Source organism: Pristiophorus japonicus, chromosome 14 (genome assembly GCF_044704955.1).
Source record: "Pristiophorus japonicus isolate sPriJap1 chromosome 14, sPriJap1.hap1, whole genome shotgun sequence".
Taxonomy (NCBI): Eukaryota; Metazoa; Chordata; class Chondrichthyes; family Pristiophoridae; genus Pristiophorus; species Pristiophorus japonicus.
In genome coordinates, this window is record NC_091990.1 from 184,035,324 (window position 1) to 184,058,380 (window position 23,057).

Genomic DNA, 23,057 nt, shown 5'->3' on the forward strand with positions numbered 1-23,057 from the left:
CCCACTGCCTTCCTATCATATGTCTGGAGGGCCTCCTGCCCCCCTGAGGGTACAGGACATCTCTCCTCCATTCCACCTCCTCCACCAAGACCTCCAGTCCAGCGTCTGAAAACCTGGGTGCCCACTCTCTCCCATGGATAGCCATTCTTCACTCTTTCCGAGGTCAGATTCAGTTACAGGATGACTCCCAGCACTGCTCCAGTGCAGTGGTGCAGGCTAGCTTTACGTCGTGCAAGTTAGTAAGGTCATTGGGCCCCGTGCTGATGCATGCAGGCAATGAACAGTGTGGGCAATGCTGTCTGCATAATGAGCAGGGAGCACAAAGTTGGGGCGCTGTCTGCCTTACATTAAACAGGCTCATCGCGGTCCCTGTGCTTGTTTTCGGGGACTATCCAATTTAACCCACCTGGTGTTTATTTATCACCTCTTTTGGGCAAATGTGAATAGGGATCCAAATCTGTGCTTTCAGCTTTTTCTGCCAGTTCTCCAAATTTAAATACTCTGATGCATATCTTCGATCAGCTGAATGTCACTTGTTGCATTTTTGAGCTCTTCTATTTGCTTTACAAAATCTTGATCTCTCAAATATCTTGAATCATTCTTGAAACAGAATTACCTTCAGAAGCTCATTATTAGATGCCAGTGTCAGTGCTGGAGGACAAAGCCTCTATCTGTGTATTCATGGACAACCAGCAATAGGAATTTCAACATGTGTGGTTAAAAAGCCATTATAAGCGAGGCCGCTCTGGTGCTGTTCGAAGCAATGTGCACTGACAAAAGAAATGATTTTTGCCCATGCTTCCAACAATAGCAGTGGCTCAAATGGTAACACAAACCTGCCTTTGGCAGTACAGGTGGTCATGTTTCTTTGCCACCAATGGGCTGAGCAGCTCAAGTGTTCCAAGTCTGACCCCAGATAGGCCAGAAAATAAGTTGTTCTGTTACTGAGCCACTCGGGAAAGCAGCAGCTCCCTGTGAAATAGTCTCTGGTTGTGACTTCAAAACAATTGTGCAATAATAATTTGAATGCAGGTCTGCTGCTGTAGGATCTGCCCTGCAATGTAAATGGATTTTCTCCTGTGGCAATGAGAGTTCCAGGCAGTTTTTCAGAAGCAGTTCTCCATTAGCATACATGCCAACCATCAGCCTTTTAAGCTGACAAGTCAGCATTTCAACCTTTGTTTCACCTTGCTCGTGTTTCACGAAAGAATCAGCTCCTTTCACTGTGATTGGAAGTTGTCAGTATCAATGAATCAATCAGATTGCTTGGAGGGATGGGCTGGAGGTTCGGAACCAATTAATCAGACATTACTTTTCTTACTGTTGGTTGCGCACAAGTTCGAGGCAGAGAAGTTTGAAGGTGGGTTTTGTAGGCTGAGGTCCTGGGTGTTTATTTAATATTTGTTTTCAAATGAATTATATACAACCAGTAAATGTAACTTTTTAAGAAAACATATTTTCTTGCTGGAAACTTTCTGGGGCATGCCCAGCTGTTGTCTTATTTGAAAGTTTACTTTATGAAGATTGATTACAGCTGCTTTTCTGCAATGAGGATGTTCCCTGATGTGACTGAACTAATTGGTTTATTTTTGTACTTCTGTCACTGTACATGGGAAGTTACCAGAGTTTGTAAATAAAAAGATAAACAAAAAATGGTTGCAGTGGTGATGAGTTTTACTTAATTATCAACAATTATATAAGATTTCCATATTTAGGATTGTGTATTACTGTGACAGATAGTGCAGACTGCTGGCCTACTTGTTAGTTGTCGTACCCATTTATATTCTGTAACTTTGAAAACTTGTTCACTCGTTTTGTGTTAGAGGTAGTTTGTCACTGTACAGCAACCAGGCAGAGAGCTGGCACTGTCCATAATAGAGCAGACATTAATATGAGAAATGGAAGGATGTTTCTCCTAGCCAGGGAATCTAGAACAAGGGGTCACAGACTCAGAATAAGGGGTCGGCCATTTAGGACTGAGATAAGGAAAAACGTCTTAACTCAAAAGGTTTGGAATTCTCTACCCCAGAGGACTGTGGAGGCTCAGTCATTGAGCCTCCACACTCCTTCACGGCAAACGAGCCAAAGGTGGGCAGAGGAAACGTTTCAAGGACACCCTCAAAGACTCCCTGATAAAGTGCAACATCTCCACTGATACCTGGGAGTCCCTGGCCAAAGACCGCCCTAAGTGGAGGAAGTGCATCCGGGAGGGCGCTGAGCACCTCAAGTCTCGTCGCCGAGAGCATGCAGAAATCAAGTGCAGGCAGCGGAAAGAGCGTGTGGCAAATCTGTCTCTCCGTCCCTTACCCTCAACCACTATCTGTCCCACCTGTGACAGGGACTGTGGCTCTCGTATTGGACTGTTCAGCCATCTAAGGACTCATTTATAGAGTGGAAGTAAGTCTTCCTTGATTCCGAGGGACTGCCTATGATGAAGATGATAGAAACATAGAAACATAGAAAATAGGTGAAGAGCAGGCCATTCAGCCCTTCTAGCCTGCACCGCCATTCAATGAGTTCATGGCTGAACATGAAACTTCAGTACCCCATTCCTGCTTTCTCGCCATACCCCTTGATCCCCCGAGTAGTAAGGACTTCATCTAACTCCCTTTTGAATATATTTAGTGAATTGGCCTCAACTACTTTCTGTGGTAGAGAATTCCACAGGTTCACCACTCTCTGGGTGAAGAAGTTTCTCCTCATCTCAGTCCTAAATGGCTTACCCCTTATCCTTAGACTGTGACCCCTGGTTCTGGACTTCCCCAACATTGGGAACATTCTTCCTGCATCTAACCTGTCTAAACCCGTCAGAATTTTAAACATTTCTATGAGGTCCCCTCTCATTCTTCTGAACTCCAGTGAATACAAGCCCAGTTGATCCAGTCTTTCTTGATAGGTCAGTCCCGCCATCCCGGGAATCAGTCTGGTGAATCTTCGCTGCACTCCCTCAATAGCAAGAATGTCCTTCCTCAAGTTAGACCAAAACTGTACACAATACTCCAGGTGTGGTCTCACCAAGGCCCTGTACAACTGTAGCAACACCTCCCTGCCCCTGTACTCAAATCCCCTCGCTATGAAGGCCAACATGCCATTTGCTTTCTTAACCGACTGCTGTACCTGCATGCCAACCTTCAATGACTGATGTACCATGACACCCAGGTCTCGTTGCACCTTCCCTTTTCCTAATCTGTCACCATTCAGATAATAGTCTGTCTCTCTGTTTTTACCACCAAAGTGGATAACCTCTCATTTATTCACATTATACTTCATCTGCCATTCATTTGCCCACTCACCTAACCTATCCAAGTCACTCTGCAGCCTCATAGCATCCTCCTCGCAGCTCTCACTGCCACTCAACTGGGGATTTATCGGCCTTCAATCCCATCAATTTCCCCAACACAATTTCCCGACTAATAAAGATTTCCCTCAGTTCCTCCTCCTTACTAGACCCTCTGACCCCTTTTACATCCGGAAGGTTGTTTGTGTCCTCCTTAGTGAATACCGAACCAAAGTACTTGTTCAATTGGTCTGCCATTTCTTTGTTCCCCGTTATGACTTCCCCTGATTCTGAACGCAGGGGACCTACGTTTGTCTTTACTAACCTTTTTCTCTTTACATATCTATATAAACTTTTGCAATCCGCCTTAATGTTCCCTGCAAGCTTCTTCTCGTACTCCATTTTTCCTGCCCTAATCCTGCCCTTTGTCCTCCTCTGCTGAGTTCTAAATTTCTCCCAGTCCCCGGATTCGCTGCTATTTCTGGCCAATTTGTATGCCACTTCCTTGGCTTTAATACTATCCCTGATTTCCCTAGATAGCCACGGTTGAGCCACCTTCCCTTTTTTATTTTTACGCTAGACAGGAATGTACAATTGTTGTAATTCATCCATGCGGTCTCTAAATGTCTGCCATTGCCCATCCACAGTCAACCCCTTAAGTATCATTCGCCAATCTATCCTAGCCAATTCACGCCTCATACCTTCAAAGTTACCCTTCTTTAAGTTCTGGACCATGGTCTCTGAATTAACTGTTTCATTCTCCATCCTAATGCAGAATTCCACCATATTATGGTCACTCTTCCCCAAGGGGCCTCGCACAATGAGATTGCTAATTAATCCTCTCTCATTACACAATACCCAGTCTAAGATGGCCTCCCCCCTAGTTGATTCCTCGACATATTGGTCTAGAAAACCATCCCTTATGCACTCCAGGAAATCCTCCTCCACCGTATTGCTTCCAGTTTGATTAGCCCAATCTATGTGCATATTAAAGTCACCCATTATAACTGCTGCACCTTTATTGCATACACCCCTAATTTCCTGTTTGATGCCCTCCCCAACATCACTACTACTGTTTGGAGGTCTGTACACAACTCCCACTAACGTTTTTTGCCCTTTGGTGTTCTGCAGCTCTACCCATATAGATTCCACATCATCCAAGCCAATGTCCTTCCGAACTATTGCCTTAATCTCCTCCTTAACCAGCAATGCTACCCCACCTCCTTTTTCTTTTATTCTATCCTTCCTGAATGTTGAATACCCCTGGATGTTGAGTTCCCAGCCCTGATCATCCTGGAGCCACGTCTCAGAGATCGATAGATTTTTGGATTCTAAGGGAACCAAGGGATATGAGGATAGTGCGGGTAGGTGGAGCTGAGGCAGAAGATCAGCCTTGATCTTATTGAATGGAGGAGCTGGCTCACTCAAAGAGCCGAATGGCCTACGCCTGTTCCTATTTCTTATGTTCTTTTGATATTAATAACCTATAAGCACATAATAGATTCCTAAGACTAGACTGAAGGCAGTCAGTCAGATTCATTTAAGAGTACAAAGTTCAGCTGTCTATACCCATTCCTGAAAACCACGTTTGATGCACTTACATTGTTTTTCTAAATGACTGCAGTGTGTAATTATTACTGTGTGTAATGATTTTTAGTTCCCGTACAATAAACTTTTTTGACAAGGTTAAAAGAATAAAAGAGCAACCAATTAATTTTGTATCAGTCAATATAAATCAGTCAATGTTAATTGCGGAATGTTTTACGAATGCATTGGTCATTCAGCCATTACAATCACTAACAATTTCAGCCTGTTTTAAGGTGTTTACTGTTTTGAGATGACCCTTTAATAAAACCCTTCCTTATTCCTGTAGCAGCTGTTTGGATATGCTGGTTTAACTATTTCCATTCTAATCAGCAATTGGATTATTGTAGATGCAAATGATAAAAGATTTCAGTTTGCAAATTAATATGATATATCTGGGGTTAGATTTGCAACGAAAGGAATTCGACTTTAACAGTTGAATTGAAGTCCCTACAACTACATTTATTTTCATATTTAAAATATCTTTAACCCCTTGCAAGATAATTAACTTTTGGTTTGAAAATCAAAATTACAGTAGGTTACAAAATGCCGGAGAGTAGCAAGTAAAGTATCAATTTTGTTTAATGCTCGATGGGGGGGGTGATGAGTGATGGGTGGTGGGGGGGGGCAGGGGAATGGGGGGTGGGTGATGTGTGGGTGGGGGAGGTGGGGGATGTGTGGGTGAGGGGTGTGGGGGGTTGGGGGGGGAAGTGGCTGGTGGGTGTGTGGGGGATGGGTGGTGGGGGGGAGTAGTTGGGGGAGGTGGGGGCTGTGTGGGTGGGAGGGTGGGGGGGGGTGATGGGTGATGGGAGGGGAATGGGGGGTGGGTGATGAGTGATGGGTGGTGGGGGGGGAGGGGAATGGGGGGTGGGTGATGAGTGATGGGTGGTGGGGGGGAGGGGAATGGGGGGTGGGTGATGAGTGATGTGTGGTGGGAGGGAAGGGGAATGGCCTGTGGGTGGTTGGGGTGATGGGTGGTGGGGGCGGGAGTAGTTGGGGGAGGTGGGGGATGTGTGGGTGGGGGGGTGGGGGGGGTGATGGGTGATGGGAGGGGAATGGGGGGTGGGTGATGAGTGATGGGTGGTGGGGGGGGAGGGGAATGGGGGGTGGGTGATGAGTGATGGGTGGTGGGGGGGAGGGGAATGGGGGGTGGGTGATGAGTGATGTGTGGTGGGGGGGGAGGGGAATGGCCTGTGGGTGGTTGGGGTGATGGGTGGTGGGGGCGGGAGTAGTTGGGGGAGGTGGGGGATGTGTGGGTGAGGGGTGTGGGGGGGGAAGTGGCCGGTGGGTGTGTGGGGGATGGGTGGTGGAAGGGAGATGGCAGGCCGGTGGGGGGGGGGAAGTGGGGGATGGGAGTGGCGAGGTCGGGGCGAAGGAGCGGCGAGAGACTGTGGGGGGACGTGATCGGGGTCCAGGAGCGGCGTGAGTTCGGGGCCAGGGGCCCGGGGGCAGCACGGGCCCAGCCCACACACTGCGATATGTGTGTGCACTCAGTCCGTGCAGCAGAGCAGGTCTCCAATTAGTCCTGGTTAACCCTTACCACTGGACCAAGACCTCGCTCTGTCAAGCCCCGTGTGGTGGCTGGTGTGCAACGGCCACCCCACGTTAAAAAAATCCACCCACAGGTATCTTCCACCCTTCAGGATGTAGATCAGTACCTGAAATTTTAGGTCCTTCGTTGGAACACCTGTGAACTTATCTATATTTGGCGTGGAAGCAAGTCATCCTTGTTTCAAGGGACTGCCTATGATGACGATGGTTAGGTCATTAGTAATTTACTCCATTTTGTAAGCTACTTCCTTTAAGATTTAACCCCAAATCATGAGTGCTAGGAAATTTCTGACACGAACACTTGGTTGAAGTGACAGTTGATCTCTTTTGATCCACCAGGAATCGATGGTCCAGCTGCCTTTCAGGATGATGTCCAGGAGATGGGAAGTCAAATTCAGATTCTCACTGTTGGACAGCCCAGCAATGATGATGATGATGATGCAGACACTGTGACCAGTGCACAGCAAGCAACAAAGCAGGACCTTCGAGTAACAATGCAGAAAGAAGGTGAGATAGTTTATATTACTTGTTGAATGATATGTACTGAAGCCTACAGTACCCTCGTTATTGATCTGAGAATAAATATCACAATCCATTGTGGGGAAAAAAAATCAGACGGAGCGTAAAATGGGCCAGCACCTGTTTTGTGTTACTCCAATGACCAATTTCATGCCCCAGTGTCAGCATTAAATAATCCCAGGGCGGATGTAGAATGGCTAGATGCAGAATAAAGTTCCTTCTAACCTGCCCAACCAAACCTACATCACCCCAATCTCAGAACGCTACCTACTTCACTAATATGATATTTTTATCATTTCTCACAACATAAGTTCTGTGGCTACTCTGAGTGAGGCATTGTGAATAAATATTTAATTAAGGATAGAATTATGCTAAAGGCCCAAGCCGCTAGGAAGTAGGTCAATATTGCCCAAGGTCAAAGCATGAAGGATCTTTCCATCTAAGAGAAAAAAAGACTTGCATTTATATAGCACCTTTCACGACCACCGTACATCTCAAAGCACTTTACAGGCAATAAAGTACTTTTCGAAGTGTAGTCGCTGTGTAATGTGAAAAACACGGCAACCAATTTGCGCTCAGCAAGCTCTCTCAAACAGCAATGTAATAATGACCAGATCATCTGTTTTTCTGTCATGTTGATTGAGGGATAAATATTGACAAGGACACCGGGGATAACTCCCCTGCTCCTCTTCTTAAAAAGTGCCATGGGATTTTTTACATTCACCTGAGAGAGCAGACAGGGCCTCGGTTTAATGTCTTGTCTGAAAGACAGCACCTCCGACAGTGCAGCACTCCCTCAGTACTGCCCCTCCCACACTGCAGTGTTCCCTCAGTACTGCCCCTCCGACAGTGCAGCACTCCCTCAGTACTGCCCCTCCCACACTGCAGTGTTCCCTCAGTACTGCCCCTCAGACAGTGCAGCGCTCCCTCAGTACTGCCCCTCCCACACTGCAGTGTTCCCTCAGTACTGCCCCTCCGACAGTGCAGCACTCCCTCAGTACTGCCCCTCTGACAGTGCAGCGCTCCCTCAGTACTGCCACTCCCACACTGCAGTGTTCCCTCAGTACTGCCCCTCTGATAGTGCAGCGCTCCCTCAGTACTACCTCTCCCACACTGCAGTGTTCCCTCAGTACTGCCCCTCCGACAGTGCAGGGCTCCCTCAGTACTGCCCCTCCGACAGTGCAGCACTCCCTCAGTACTGCCCCTCCGACAGTGCAGCGCTCCCTCAGTACTGCCCCTCCCACACTACAGTGTTCCCTCAGTACTGCCTCTCCGACAGTGCAGCACTCCCTCAGTACTGTCCCTCCCACACTGCAGTGTTCCCTCAGTACTACCCCTCCCACACTGCAGTGTTCCCTCAGTACTGCCCCTCCGACAGTGCAGCACTCCCTCAGTACTGCCCCTCTGACAGTGCAGCGCTCCCTCAGTACTGCCACTCCCACACTGCAGTGTTCCCTCAGTACTGCCCCTCTGATAGTGCAGCGCTCCCTCAGTACTACCTCTCCCACACTGCAGTGTTCCCTCAGTACTGCCCCTCCGACAGTGCAGGGCTCCCTCAGTACTGCCCCTCCGACAGTGCAGCACTCCCTCAGTACTGCCCCTCCGACAGTGCAGCGCTCCCTCAGTACTGCCCCTCCCACACTACAGTGTTCCCTCAGTACTGCCTCTCCGACAGTGCAGCACTCCCTCAGTACTGTCCCTCCCACACTGCAGTGTTCCCTCAGTACTACCCCTCCCACACTGCAGTGTTCCCTCAGTACTGCCCCTCCGACAGTGCAGCGCTCCCTCAGTACTGCCCCTCCCACACTACAGTGTTCCCTCAGTACTGCCCCTCCGACAGTGCAGCACTCCCTCAGTACTGCCCCTCCGACAGTGCAGCGCTCCCTCAGTACTACCCCTCCGACAGTGCAGCGCTCCCTCAGTACTGCCCCTCTGACAGTGCAGCACTCCCTCAGTACTGCCCCTCCCACACTACAGTGTTCCCTCAGTACTACCCCTCCGACAGTGCAGCGCTCCCTCAGTACTGCCCTTCTGACAGTGCAGCACTCCCTCAGTACTGCCCCTCCCACACTACAGTGTTCCCTCAGTACTACCCCTCCGACAGTGCAGCGCTCCCTCAGTACTGCCCCTCTGACAGTGCAGCGCTCCCTCAGTACTACCCCTCCGACAGTGCGGCACTCCCTCAGTACTGCCCCTCTGACAGTGCAGCGCTCCCTCAGTACTGCCCCTCCTACACTACAGTGTTCCCTCAGTACTGCCCCTCTGACAGTGCAGCGCTCCCTCAGTACTGCCCCTCCCACACTACAGTGTTCCCTCAGTACTGCCCCTCCGACAGTGCAGCGCTCCCTCAGTACTGCCCCTCCGACAGTGCAGCGCTCCCTCAGTACTGCCCCTCTGACAGTGCAGCACTCCCTCAGTACTGCCCCTCCGACAGTGCGGCACTCCCTCAGTACTGCCCCTCCGACAGTGCAGCGCTCCCCCAGTACTGCCCCTCCGACAGTGCAGTGTTCCCTCAGTACTGCCCCTCTGACAGTGCAGCACTCCCTCAGTACTGCCCCTCCGACAGTGCAGCGCTCCCTCAGTACTGCCCCTCCCACACTGCAGTGTTCCCTCAGTACTGCCCCTCCGACAGTGCAGCACTCCCTCAGTACTACCTTGGAGTATTAACCTAGATTTTTGTGCTCAAGTCCTTGGAGCTTATAGCAGACTTTATCCCATGAGTTGGGTCTGGATTCAATCCCAGCCCACAGAGGAAAAAGTCCAGTGTTCTAATCTATTAAATCCTCCACAACCCCAGCTCTGTTGTTCCATGACAGTTTAAAGAAGTAATACTGGCAGTTATTACAATATTTGAGTGCAAGTATAAATTGTTTTGCAGATCTCTCAAATCAAATTCAACCTTAGCTATAAACAATATCAAAAGCAAATACTGAGTAGTCGTGTGTTGTTAGGAATTTGCCTCCCAAGACAGAATCTATTGCCTTCAACATGTCAATTGCCACTGACTCATGGCGATGTTGGTGACCATGATTTTCCTGTCATTTTGGAATTTTGAAAGTGGGGCCTCAGTCTAAATCTGTTCTCGATTGAACTCTTTTCTTCATTCCTTTTTAAGAGTGAGACTTTACAGGGATTGTAAGCTACTATGCCCACATTTTATGCAGCATTTCAAATGTCTTCAGAAATTGAAGGGCTGATTCTGTGGCATAGTGCACAGGGCACATCCCTGATTTCACAAGAGAAAAGAGCTTTTACAGATTTTTGAGATCACGCTTTATGCTTCTGCTGGCTTCAATACATACCACAAATTTATGCAAATTAATTTAAATTGCTGCTACAACAAATTCCCCATTTTGATTTGAAGCCCAGCTCTTGATTCACTGAGCGCTCATTTAAAATGGACTCTAGCAGGTCTCCAAGCTCTAAGTTGAAGAACTCCCATCATTTAAAGCTAGGTTAACATTTTGGTAAGACATGCATTTTAATTTAACTAACTGAGCATTGGAATTTTCTCCTGCTGCTTGCTGCTGTTTTTCTTCAAGTTAGCCTCCTTTGGTGCCCACCTCCCATAGCAGCATAACTAATGCTACCAGTTGGCCTTGCAGTTGCAAGCAATGGTGGCCATGGGCATTGTTGAATGACACTGTTGGATTTGGAAGAGGAAGAGGAAGAGGTGCACTGGAATGGCAGGTATCTGGTACGCAGTCACTGGTACCCCAGTAATTAAGTGTCCTAGGCCCAACCAATTGCTTCATCAATTACCTTCCCTCTTTCATAAGTTCAGAAGTGGGGATATTTGCTGATGATTGCAGTGTTCAATTCCATTTGCAACTCCTCAGAAAATAAAGCAGTCGATGTCCGCATACAGCAAGACCTGGACAACATTCAGGCTTGGGCTGATAAGTGGCAAGTGATATTCGCGCCACACAAGTGCCAGGCAATGACCATCTCCAGCAAGTGAGAATCTAACCACCTCCCCTTGATATTCAACTACATTAGCATCACTGAATCTCCCACCTGGGGGTCACCATTGACCAGAAACTTAACTGAAACAGCCACATAAATACTGTGGCCATAAGAGCTGGTCAGAGGCTGGGTATTCTGCAGCAAGTGTCTCAACTCCTGACTCCCCAAAGCCTTTCCACCATCTACAAGGCACAAATCAGGAGTGAGATGGAATACTCTCCACTTGCCTGGATGATTGCAGCTCCAGCAGTACTCAAGAAGCTTGACACCATCAAGGCAAAGCAGCCCACTTGATTGGCACCTTAGCCATCACCTTCAGCATTCATTCCCTCCACCACCGGCGCAGCATGGCTTCTGTGTGGACCATCTACAAGATGCACTGCAGCAACTCGCCAAGGCTTCTTTGGCAGCACCTCCCAAACCAGAAACCTCTGCCACCTAGAAGGACAAGGGCATCGGGCGCGTGGTGACGCCTGCTGCAGTATACCAGTATAAGGGTCCAGTTAAGTTTATGGTCTATGGTGACCCCCAGAATGTTAATGCAGCCTTTTTTATCAAGGGACACATGTTTATCAATTTCCCAGTGGAAATCAGCGAACAACTGGAGAGGGCTTCGCACTCCTACCCAGCACTTCCCAAGAGTGCAATGTGTCATTGATGGCATCCATGTTATCACTGGGATTCTGGCCCATTTACACTTGTCGCTTAAATTCCAGTAAGGGATGGTTGGAGACGCCATGGGTAGATCACTCCATCTCAAGAGAGCATGTTTGAGAGAATTTCTTAGCTCCTCCAAGAAATTCTGCCCATTCCGCCTTTATAAGGCCCTCAGTGGAACACACAGCAGCTGAGCGCTGATAATGAGTTCCCCTGAGGACCTTAAGAAAGCCCTGGACCTTTACTAGGGATAGGTAATCGATCCTGGAAGGCTCCAAAAAGCCGGCTTGCTCCATTGGGAGTGGAAGATAAAAAACATGATGTCCTGTTATTAAAGCAGCATGGCACTGCGCCAATATTCCAACCTGGCGCTCAGGGCAAGTGCTGCTGAATAGCCCTTGCAGGCATGATGTGCCCTCCCTGGTAATACAGCTAACCTGGTCCTGCAGTTTGTCATGGTACTTGTGTCTTTGGCCTTGATCGGATAGGGGGTTTGCTCTGTTGCACTTGTAGCAGTGGATCAAGCTCCCAGGACTTTCAGTCGTTACAGCTAATTTTCCCCTCATAGTGTCTACTTTACTGTCTTGCTTTTCCCACCCATTGCAGTATTACTTTAAACATCCACCCACAGCTCGAGTTAACTTCCCTGTGATGATACTGCTCCCAGCTTTATTCCAGTGTAGGCCATCCTATTGTTACAGCCAACTCCAGTACCAGAACTGATCCTAATGCCCCGAGGGACCAGAATCCTTCCCTCCTGTGCCACATAATTCTCTCCCTAATCCGGCTGCTCCTGTACTAGCTGGTGCTGGTAGTAATCCTGCAAGTACTATCTTGAGGTCTTGCTTTTTACTCTACTCCAATAACTGCTGGCATCCTATACTTCCCGATACTATTGGTTTTGACAAGAACCCCAACTTCCAGCTCATCATCCTCCTTCTGCAAGAGCCTCAAAATCTGCGGTTATTTCACTTACCTTGGCACCTGGGAGGCAACACACCATTCAGGATCTACACTCATAGGGCCCAAATTTGGCCCTCCGGTTTTCTCGGCGCACCTCCGAGCCACCCGCTGACATTTTACATCAGAAGCAGCGACAAAAAAAATCCGTCCGATCATGGCTGACTCTCGGGCCCTCTGTGGAGCTGGCATGGGCTGGAAGAAAGAGAGAGGGGCGGAGCTAGGTCCTGGCGCTGAAAACAGTGCTGAGACCTCTGCACACGCGCGCTAGAGTCTGCGCGCATGTGCAGTAGCTCCTGGCAGGCCGTTTCGGCAAATGCGCGCTGCAGGCTGTGTGGGAGGGGCCCGAAGCACACCGTCCCTAGCCCTGGCCGAATGGGCTCCCTCATCGGCGGCCTGCTGCGTTCCCTAAGGTAGGACTTCTATTTTTTATTTGTTATTTACTGATTGATTTTGGTGCTTTAGAAGCATAGAAACATAGAAAATAGGTGCAGGAGTAGGCCATTCGGCCCTTCTAGCCTGCACCGCCATTCAATGAGTTCATGGCTGAACATGCAACTTCAGTACCCCATTCCTGCTTTCTCGCCATACCCCTTGATCCCCCTAGTAGTAAGGACTTCATCTAACTCCTTTTTGAATATATTTAGTGAATTGGCCTCAACAACTTTCTGTGGTAGAGAATTCCACAGGTTCACCACTCTCTGGGTGAAGAAGTTTCTCCTCATCTCAGTCCAAAATGGCTTACCCCTTATCTTAGACTGTGACCTCTGGTTCTGGAGTTCCCCAACATTGGGAACATTCTTCCTGCATCTAACCTGTCTAAACCCGTCAGAATTTTAAACGTTTCTATGAGATCCCCTCTCATTCTTCTGAACTCCAGTTGATCCAGTCTTTCTTGATATGTCAATCCTGCCATCCCGGAATCAGTCTGGTGAACCTTCGCTGCACACCCTGAATAGCAAGAATGTCCTTCCTCAAGTTAGGAGACCAAAACTGTACACAATACTCCAGGTGCAGCCTCACCAAGGCCCTGTACAACTGTAGTAACACCTCCCTGCCCCTGTACTCAAATCCCCTCGCTATGAAGGCCAACATGCCATTTGCTTTCTTTACCGCCTGCTGTACCTGCATGCCAACCTTCAATGACTGATGTACCATGACACCCAGATCTCGTTGCACCTCCCCTTTTCCTAATTTGTCACCATTCAGATAATAGTCTGTCTCTCTGTTTTGACCACCAAAGTGGATAACCTCACATTTATCCACATTATACTTCATCTGCCATGCATTTGCCCACTCACCTAACCAATCCAAGTCACTCTGCAGCCTCATAGCATCCTCCTCGCAGCTCACACTGCCACCCAACTTAGTGTCATCCGCAAATTTGGAGATACTACATTTAATCCCCTCGTCTAAATCATTAATGTACAATGTAAACAGCTGGAGCCCCAGCACAGAACCTTGTGGTACCCCACTAATCACTGCCTGCCATTCTGAAAAGTACCCATTTACTCCTACTCTTTGCTTCCTGTCTGCCAACCAGTTCTGTTGCTACAGTTGTACAGGGCCTTGGTGAGGCCACACCTGGAGTATTGTGTACAGTTTTGGTCTCCTAACTTGAGGAAGGACATTCTTGCTATTGAGGGAGTGCAGCGAAGATTCACCAGACTGATTCCTGGGATGGCGGGACTGACCTATCAAGAAAGACTGGATCAACTGGGCTTGTATTCACTGGAGTTCAGAAGAATGAGAGGGGACCTCATAGAAACGTTTAAAATTCTGACGGGTTTAGACAGGTTAGGTGCAGGAAGAATGGTCCCAATGTTGGGGAAGTCCAGAACCAGGGGTCACAGTCTGAGGATAAGGGGTAAGCCATTTCGGACCGAGATGAGGAGAAACTTCTTCACCCAGAGAGTGGTGAACCTGTGGAATTCTCTACCACAGAAAGTAGTTGAGGCCAATTCACTAAATATATTCAAAAGGGAGTTAGATGAAGTCCTTACTACTCGGGGGATCAAGGATTATGGCGAGAAAGCAGGAAGGGGGTACTGAAGTTTCATGTTCAGCCATGAACTCATTGAATGGCGGTGCAGGCTAGAAGGGCTGAATGGCCTGCTCCTGCACCTATTTTCTATGTTTCTATGTTTCTATGTTTCTCAATCCACGTCAACACGCTACCCCCAATCCCATGTGCTTTAACTTTGCACATTAATCTCTTGCGTGGGACCTTGTCGAAAGCCTTTTGAAGTCCAAATACACCACATCAACTGGTTCTCCCTTGTTCACTCTACTGGAAACATCCTCAAAAAATTCCAGAAGATTTGTCAAGCATTATTTTCCTTTCACAAATCCATGCTGACTTGGACCTATCATGTCACCTCTTTCCAAATGCGTTGCTATGACATCCTTAATAATTGATTCCATCATTTTACCCACTACCGATGTCAGGCTAACTGGTCTATAATTCCCTGTTTTCTCTCCCTCCTTTTTTAAAAAATGAGGTTTCATTGGCTACCCTCCACTCCATAGGAACTGATCCAGAGTCTATGGAATGTTGGAAAATGACTGTCAATGCATCCGCTATTTCCAAGGCCACCTCCTTAAGTACTCTGGGATGCAGATCATCAGGCCCTGGGGATTTATCGGCCTTCAATCCCATCAATTTCCCCAACACAATTTCTCAACTAATAAGGATTTCCCTCAGTTCCTCCTTCTTACTAGACCTTCCGACCCCTTTTATATCTGGAAGGTTGTTTGTGTCCTCCTTAGTGAATACTGAACCAAAGTACTTGTTCAATTGGTCTGCCATTTCTTTGTTCCCCGTTATGACTTCCCTTGATTCTGACTGCAGGGGACCTACGTTTGTCTTTACTAACCTTTAGGTGCAGGGTTCCTTCTATTTTATTTGTTAATTAATTGCTTATTACTTTTTGTGCTTTGTTTGGTGCTCGGCGATGCTTTAAATGTAGTTACTTGCGCCGATTCCTTAACTGTAAATAAGGTCTTTCTGTGTGGACAAAAGTGGACACATCCATTGCCCTAAGTTAGTTTTGTACAACTTTTTTCTGGCCAAATTGGCATAAATGTTGTAAGTGGCTGGTGTTCTGTCTGTAAGCACTCTAGTAATGACCCCACGAGGTAAGGCATTGCACTTGAACTGTTGTGACTTTAGTCCATTTATTGCAGCTCCTGAATGAGGGTACAGTAAGGAGAGCTCCCTTTTATACCTGGTTACCTGTGGTTTGCAGGTGACCTCTAGGTCTCCACCAGTTGCACCCTCTGGTGGTACAGGCATATTGTATACAGTGTGAAGATACATTCAATGGCCTTATGTAACTGTACATTGAGTGTACAGGGTATATACATATACAACAGCTGGGAACGCCCCCTTTCGAAAAAAAAACTGACCTAACAAAAAACCTAACTAACTCACTTACACTGGCGCAAATTAAATGGCCATATTTTCAACTAAAAGGATACACCAGAAAAATCAAGTTACACCAAAAAAACTGGTGCAACTCAAAGGGAAATTTGGGCCCATGGTCACTATGTGACTGTCTGCTCCTCTCATTATCAAACCTCTTACTACCATTGCAATCTCACCCTTCACTCTGTCCACTTGGGCAAACCATTTCTCGACTCTTAAAAGTAAATACAGTTCCACAGATTTGATTTTGTGAATTTGTGCTCCAGGTGCAGAGCTTTGAGCTCCAGACATGCTCCGAGGTAACTGAGTTCCTTGGGATTTTCCATCTAATAACCTCCATTCCCAAATTCTTGTTAAGGATTCTTAGTGCACCAGGAGGGCAAATTCATAAAACTTACCCTCAAATATTTGCGTGGGCTTGTGATCAGTTATGATCTCACTCCTAACAGTTGATTGGCCTGGTGCAACTTAGGCTTGTTCAACTTTATAAATGTAGGTACAAAGCTTCAAATATTGGCCTATTGCAGTACTAAGAATATAGCCCAGAAAGTTGACCTTGAACTAATTATTTTTGCCTCCGCAGGTATTTCTAGCAGCATGAACTTTGATGAGGAAGAGGATGAAGAAGATGAAGACAGCTCCAGCTCTTCCCAGTTGAATAGTAACACCAGGCCGGGCTCTGCTTCCAGTAAAAAGTCCAATAAGGTGAGGATTGGAAATCATTTATTCCCATTTTGTTTGAAATTTAGTGAATGGAAAAACAGAGGAACAGGACAGGTTCCAAATAGCAGTGTAGAAATCTCTCCATCTCCAACCTATGGTTCCTTTCTGTGCATCATTGTTCAGGCTGCTCATCCCTATCACATTGACAGCATCTCTATTTACAAAATAAAAAGGCCTTTTTTTTAAATCTTTCATTCCAGTTAAAAGTTGACACATCCATTTTTGCTGAGTGAAAATGTAATTTATATTCCTCTTTCTTTTTGATCACAGTGCTATGTGATGGGTTGATGGTTTCTTGTGTCTGCTGAATGTAAGGATCCTGTTTGAAATGAATTTGAATAGCAGAGGCTGACAGCAAGAACCTGTCTATAATTCAGCACACACACTGAGCCTCACTCAGAGTGAGATTGCTGGTGTGGGAGATGGAAATGGCACAGTCGTACACTAAAGGGTGGCACAATGACATCCACCACTTTTAGCAGATCTGGACCTTGCATTATATACACGTGTCTGCTCTGTTATTGCAGCTGCAAACAGCATTGATATTTTTTTTGACACAGCAAGATTCCTGTTTCTGAATTGTATCAACTTTCGAGTGATTTACTACGAATTTGTCGGTCAAGGTTAAAGCTAAATATTTCTTCTTCTGTGAGTTATTTGTGACTTTTATGTCGATGCTTGTTCTGTTACAAGTGTCGGTAGCAGTGAGGGTCATGGTGTAAGATAGCAGTTTACAGCCAGTATCCTTGGATAATAAGTGTAGTGTGTGAAGAAAGAGTCAGACTGAACACTGTGAGCTCAAAGTAAAGTGTGACCGTAGTCTTTTATTGCAGGTCTCCAGAGTGCCTCTCCAACCTGTGAAGCCTCCTTAAATACCTGTGCTCCCAAGGGATTATGGGACCCCTTGGGACTCTGGGGAATGAGCCCTCTGGTGGCTGTACAGGGTAAATACAAGTCCACATATATAACAACATGTATCAGTGGTGTCAGTTGGATAGGCTCAAAATGGCTGCAGAGAACTGAAAAGCTGCTTAACAGTTAAACACATGGAAAATAATGGTTAGCATTGGGCTTTACTGGTACTTACACCAGAATCATACCAATACTAAGCAGCTCTTGACACAGTTCACCTCTCTTATTTCTCATCTACGTGCTGCCCCTCAGCAACATAATCCAAAAACAAAATATTAGGTTCCACATGTACTCTGGTAACACCCAGCTCTACCTCACCAAAATGTCTCTCAACCTCTCCACTGCCTCTAATTCATCACACCGTTTGTCCGACATCCAATACTGGATGAGCAGAAATGTTCTTAAACTAAATGTTGGGAAGACCGAAGCCATTGTCTTTGTTCTCCAACACAAAGCTGTGTCCTAGCCACTGAGTCTATCCCTCTCCCTGACAAATGTCTGAGGCTTAACCAGACCACTCGCAACCTTGGTATCGTAATTGCCACTGACATATCATCAAGACTGCCCCCGTAACAATTCCTGACCACCCCGCCTCATCTCACCTGCTGCTGAAACCCTCATCCGTGCCTTTGTTGCCTGTGGACTTGACTATTCCAAAGCTCTCCTGGCTGGCCTTTCATCTTCCACTCTCCATAAACTTAAGTTCATCCAAAACTCGTATCCTAACTCTGACCAAGTCCTGTTCACCCATCAACCTTGTGCTTGCTGACCTACATTAGCACCCGGTCTGGCAACATTTAAATTTTAAAACTTTCATCCTTGTTTTTAAATCCCTCCATCGCCTCGCTCCTCCCTATCTCTGTAGCCTCCTCCAGCCCTGCAACCATTCAAGATCTCTGCGCTCCTCTAATTCTGCTTCTTGCACATCCCTGATTTTAATCGCTCCCAGTGGTGGCCGTGCCTTCAGCTGCCAAAGCTCTAAACTCTGGAATCCCCTCCCTGTGAAAGCTCCCCGTAGGGGCCAACATTTATCCCTGAACAACATTACTAAAACAGGTTATCTGGTCATTTATCCCATGGTTGTTTGTGGGTCATTGTGCATAAATTGACCAAATATTTTTGTGTCCTTCTGCACATGCGTGCGATCAGCCCCGCCCCATTTTGCACATGCGCACCCGATCTCCTACTGCGCATGCACGCTGTCACCGAGGTCTGGCTGCACATGCACAGTACCCCACAGTTGCAGCTGTAGTGCAACATGGGTCAGGCTCTGTTCAGCACCGTGGAACAAGGCCCATCACTGGGTCCATGGGGAAAAAAGATCAAAAGGGAAGAGAGAGGGGGCATCGGGGAGAGAGAGTAGGGATTGGAGGGAGAGAGAAGGTGAGAGAGAGTGGGGATCGGAGAGAGAGAGGATTGGTGGGAGAGAGTGGGGATCGGAGAGAGAGAGGATTGGTGGGAGAGAGTGGTGATCGGAGAGAGAGGGGATTGGTGGGAGAGAGTGGGGATCAGAGAGAGGTGATCTGAGAGTGGGGATCGGAGAGAGAGGGGATTGATGGGAGAGAGTGGGGATCGGAGAGAGAGAGGATTGGTGGGAGAGAGTGGGGATCGGAGAGAGAGAGGTGATCTGAGAGTGGGGAGAAAGGTAATCAGAGAGAAAGAGAGAGAGAGAGAGAGAGGAGGAAAGAGAGGTGATCAGAGGGAGAGAGAGAGGGTGGCAGAGGGGGATGGAGATGGGATTGGAGGGGGGGTGAGGCAGAGAGATGATCAGAGGGAGAGAGAGAGGGTGGTAGAGGGGGATGGAGATGGGATTGGAGGGGGAGGTGAGGCAGAGAGGGGATCAGAGGGAGAGAGATGGGATCAGGGAAAGAGGGAATAAGAACATAAGAAACACGAGCAGGAATATGCCATACAGTCCTTCGAGCCTGCTCCACCATTTAATAAGATCAGGCTGATCATTGACCTCAATTGACCGATCTCCATATCCTTTGATTCTCCAAGACCTCAAAAATCTATCTGTCTCAGCCTTGAATATATTCAGAGACTTAGCATCCACAGACCTCTGGGGCAGAGAATTCCAAAGATTCACAACCCTCTGAGTGAAGAAATTCCTCCTCATCTGTCTTAAATGGCCTTTCCCTTATCCTGAGACTGTGCCCCCTGGTTCTAGGCACTCCAGCCCGGGGAAACAACCTCTCAGCATCTACCCTGTCAATCCCCTTCAGAATATTGTCTGTTTCAATAAGATCACCTCTCAGTCTTCTAAACTCCAGAGATTATGGGCCCATTCTACACAATCTCTCATCATAAGTCAGCCCTCTCATCCCAGGAATCAGTCTAATGAACCTCCATTGCATCGCCTCCAAGGCCAGTTTATCCTTCCTTAGATAAGACCAAAGCTGTGCACAGTACTCCAGGTGTGGTCTCACCAAGGCCCTGTACAATTGTAGCAAGACTTCCTTACTCTTGTACTCCAACCCCCTTGCAATAAAGGACAACATGCCATTTGCCTTCCTTATTGCTTGTTGTACTTGCATGCAGCTTGTTGTGCTTCTTGTACAAGGACACACTAGTCTTGCTGCAATTGGACAGGGCCTTGGTGAGGCCACACCTAGAGTACTGTGCACAGTTTAGGCCTTCTTATCTAAGGAAGGACATACTTGCCTTGGAGGCGTTGCAATGGAGGTTCACCAGATTGATTCTTGGGATGAGAGGGCTGTCTTATGATGAGATATTTCTCTGAACACCAACATTTAAAATTTTCTCCATTTCAAAAAGAATCTGTTTTTTTTAATCTTCCTACCAAAGTGAATAACCTCACATTTCCCGACAAAATACTCCATCTGCCACCTTACTGCCCACTCATTTAGTCTATCTATATCCCTTTGCAGATGCTTTGTGTTCTCCTCACAGCTTACTGACCCACCGAGCTTTATATCATCATCAAACGTGGATACATTACACTCGGCCCCTTCATCTAGATCATTAATATAGATTGTAAATAGCTGAGGCCCCAGCACTGATCCTTGTGGCACCCCACCATCAGCCGGTCCGGGCAGCGGGCGGTCGAGGGGGTCGTTCAGCCCGACTGCCTGCCTCTCTTCCGCGCCTACATCCGGGCCAGGGTGTCCCTGGAGATGGAGCACGCGGTGTCCACCGGTACGCTCGCGCCCTTCCGCGAGAGGTGATCGCCGGAGGGACTGGAGGGCATCATCACCCCCGGCAACCAAATTTTAATTGATTTTATATGTTTTAAAGTTTAATTGGTTTTAATTGCTGGGTTTTAGTGTCCCCCTCCCCTTTTATAGGAGGCACTTGTATTGTCTGTTTTAGTGCCCGCAAAAAAAAAAAGTACAAAAAATACAAAAAAAAAAACAGGCCTGGAAAAATGTTTGGAGTGTCCCCCAGATTGGGGGGCACTTGATTTAATTGTTTATTTATTGTTTCTCAACTAAAAGAGTTGTGGCACCCCACTAGTTACAGCCTGTCAAACTGAAAAAGACCCATTTGTCCCTACACTCTGTTTTTTGTCCATTAACCAATCCTTTATTGATGCAAATACATTACCTTCAATCCCATGAGTCCTTATCTTGTGTAATAATCTATTACGTGGCACCTTATCGAATGCGTTTGAGAAATCCAAATATACTACATCCACTGGTTTCCTGTTTATCTACCCTGTTAGTTACATCCTCAAACAACTCTAATAAATTTGTCAAACACAATTTCCCTTTTATAAAACCATGCTGACTTTGCCTAATCATGTTATGATTTTCTAAGTGCCCTGATATCACTTCCTTAACAATGGATTCCAGCATTTTCCCGACGACTGATGTCAGGCTAACTGGCCTGTAGTTCCCTGTTTTCTCTCTCCCTCCTTTTTTGAATAGCGGGGTTACATTTGCTACCTTCCAATCTGCTGAGAACGTTCTAGAATCGAGGGAATTTTGAAAGATCAAAACCAATGCACCCACTATCTCTGCAGCCACCCCTTTTAAAACCCGAGGATGTAGGCCATCAGGCCCAGGGGATTTGTCGACTTTTTGTCCCATGAGTTTCTCTAGTACTTTTTCTCTACTTATATGAATTATATTAAGTTCCTCACCCTCATTAGACCCTTGGTTCCCCACCACTTTCGGTATGTTTTTTGCATCTTCTGCTGTGAATACACATACAAAATATTTGTCTCATGTTTCTGCCATTTCCTTATTCCCGTGAATAATTTCTTCTGCTTCAGCCTCAAAGGGACCAATGTTTACTTTTGCTACTCACTTCCTTTTTACATATTTGTAAAAGCTCTTGTAATCTGTTTTTATATTTCTTGCTAGTTTTCTTTCATAGTCTATTTTTTCCCTTTTTATCAATTTTTTGCTCATTCTTTGCTGGTTTCTGAAACTCTCCCAATCCTCAGTCTTGCTATTATTCTTCACAACTTTCTAAGCTTCTTCTTTCAATCTAATGATATCCTTAACTTATTTAGTTCACTGGATGGATCATTTTTCCTGTGGTAGTTTTTGTTTCTCAATGGAATTTATTTTTGTTGAGAATTATGAAGTATTTCTTTCAATGTGAGCCACTGCTTATAAGAACATAAGAAATAGGAACAGGAGTAGGCCATACGGCCCCTCGAGCCTGCTCCGCCATTCAATAAGATCGTGGCTGATCTGATCATGGACTCAGCTCCACTTCCCCACCCGCTCTCCATAACCCCTTATCCCCTTATCGTTTAATAAACTATCTCCTTCTGTCTTAAATTCATTCAATGTCCCAGCTTCCACAGCTCTCTGAGGCAGTGAATTCCACAGATTTACAACCCTCTGAGAGAAGAAGTTTCTCCTCACCTCAGTTTTAAATGGGCGGCCCCTTATTCTAAGATCATGCCCTCTGGTTCTAGTCTCCCCCATCAGTGGAAACATCCTCTCTGCATCCACCATATCAAGCCCCCTCATAACGTTATACGTTTCGATAAGATCACCTCTCAATCTTCTGAATTCCAATGAGTAGAGGCCCAACCTACTCAACCTTTCCTCATAAGTGAACCCCCTCATTCCCGGAATCAATCTAGTGAACCTTCTCTGAACTGCCTCCAAAGCAAGTATAGCCTTTCGTAAATATGGAAACCAAAACTGCACACAGTATTCCAGGTGTGGCCTCACCACCAATATCTTTATATAGCTGTAGTAAGACTTCCCTGCTTTTATACTCCATCCCCTTTGCAATAAAGGCCAAGATACCATTGGCCTTCCTGATCACTTGCTATACCAGCATGCTATCCTTTTGTGTTTCATGAACAAGAACCCCCAGGTCCCGCTGTACTGCAGCACTTTGCAATCTTTCTCCATTTAAATAATAACTTGCTCTTTGATTTTTTTTCCACCAAAGTGCATGACCTCACACTTTCCAACATTATACTCCATCTGCCAAATTTTTGCTCACTCACTTAGCCTGTCTATGTCCTTTTGCAGATTTTTTGTGTTCTCC

General features: G+C 46.7%; 1 protein-coding gene across 1 annotated transcript in view; it reads left to right on the forward strand.

The window, feature by feature from the left end:
- tub (TUB bipartite transcription factor) overlaps positions 1-23,057 on the forward strand; it is a 553,939-nt gene that overhangs the window by 487,684 nt on the left and 43,198 nt on the right. Inside the window, exons 5-6 of the mRNA XM_070898685.1 lie at positions 6,752-6,919; positions 16,525-16,646. Of these exons, the coding sequence (XP_070754786.1) occupies positions 6,752-6,919; positions 16,525-16,646 (290 nt within the window). The remainder of the gene's footprint in view (positions 1-6,751; positions 6,920-16,524; positions 16,647-23,057) is intronic.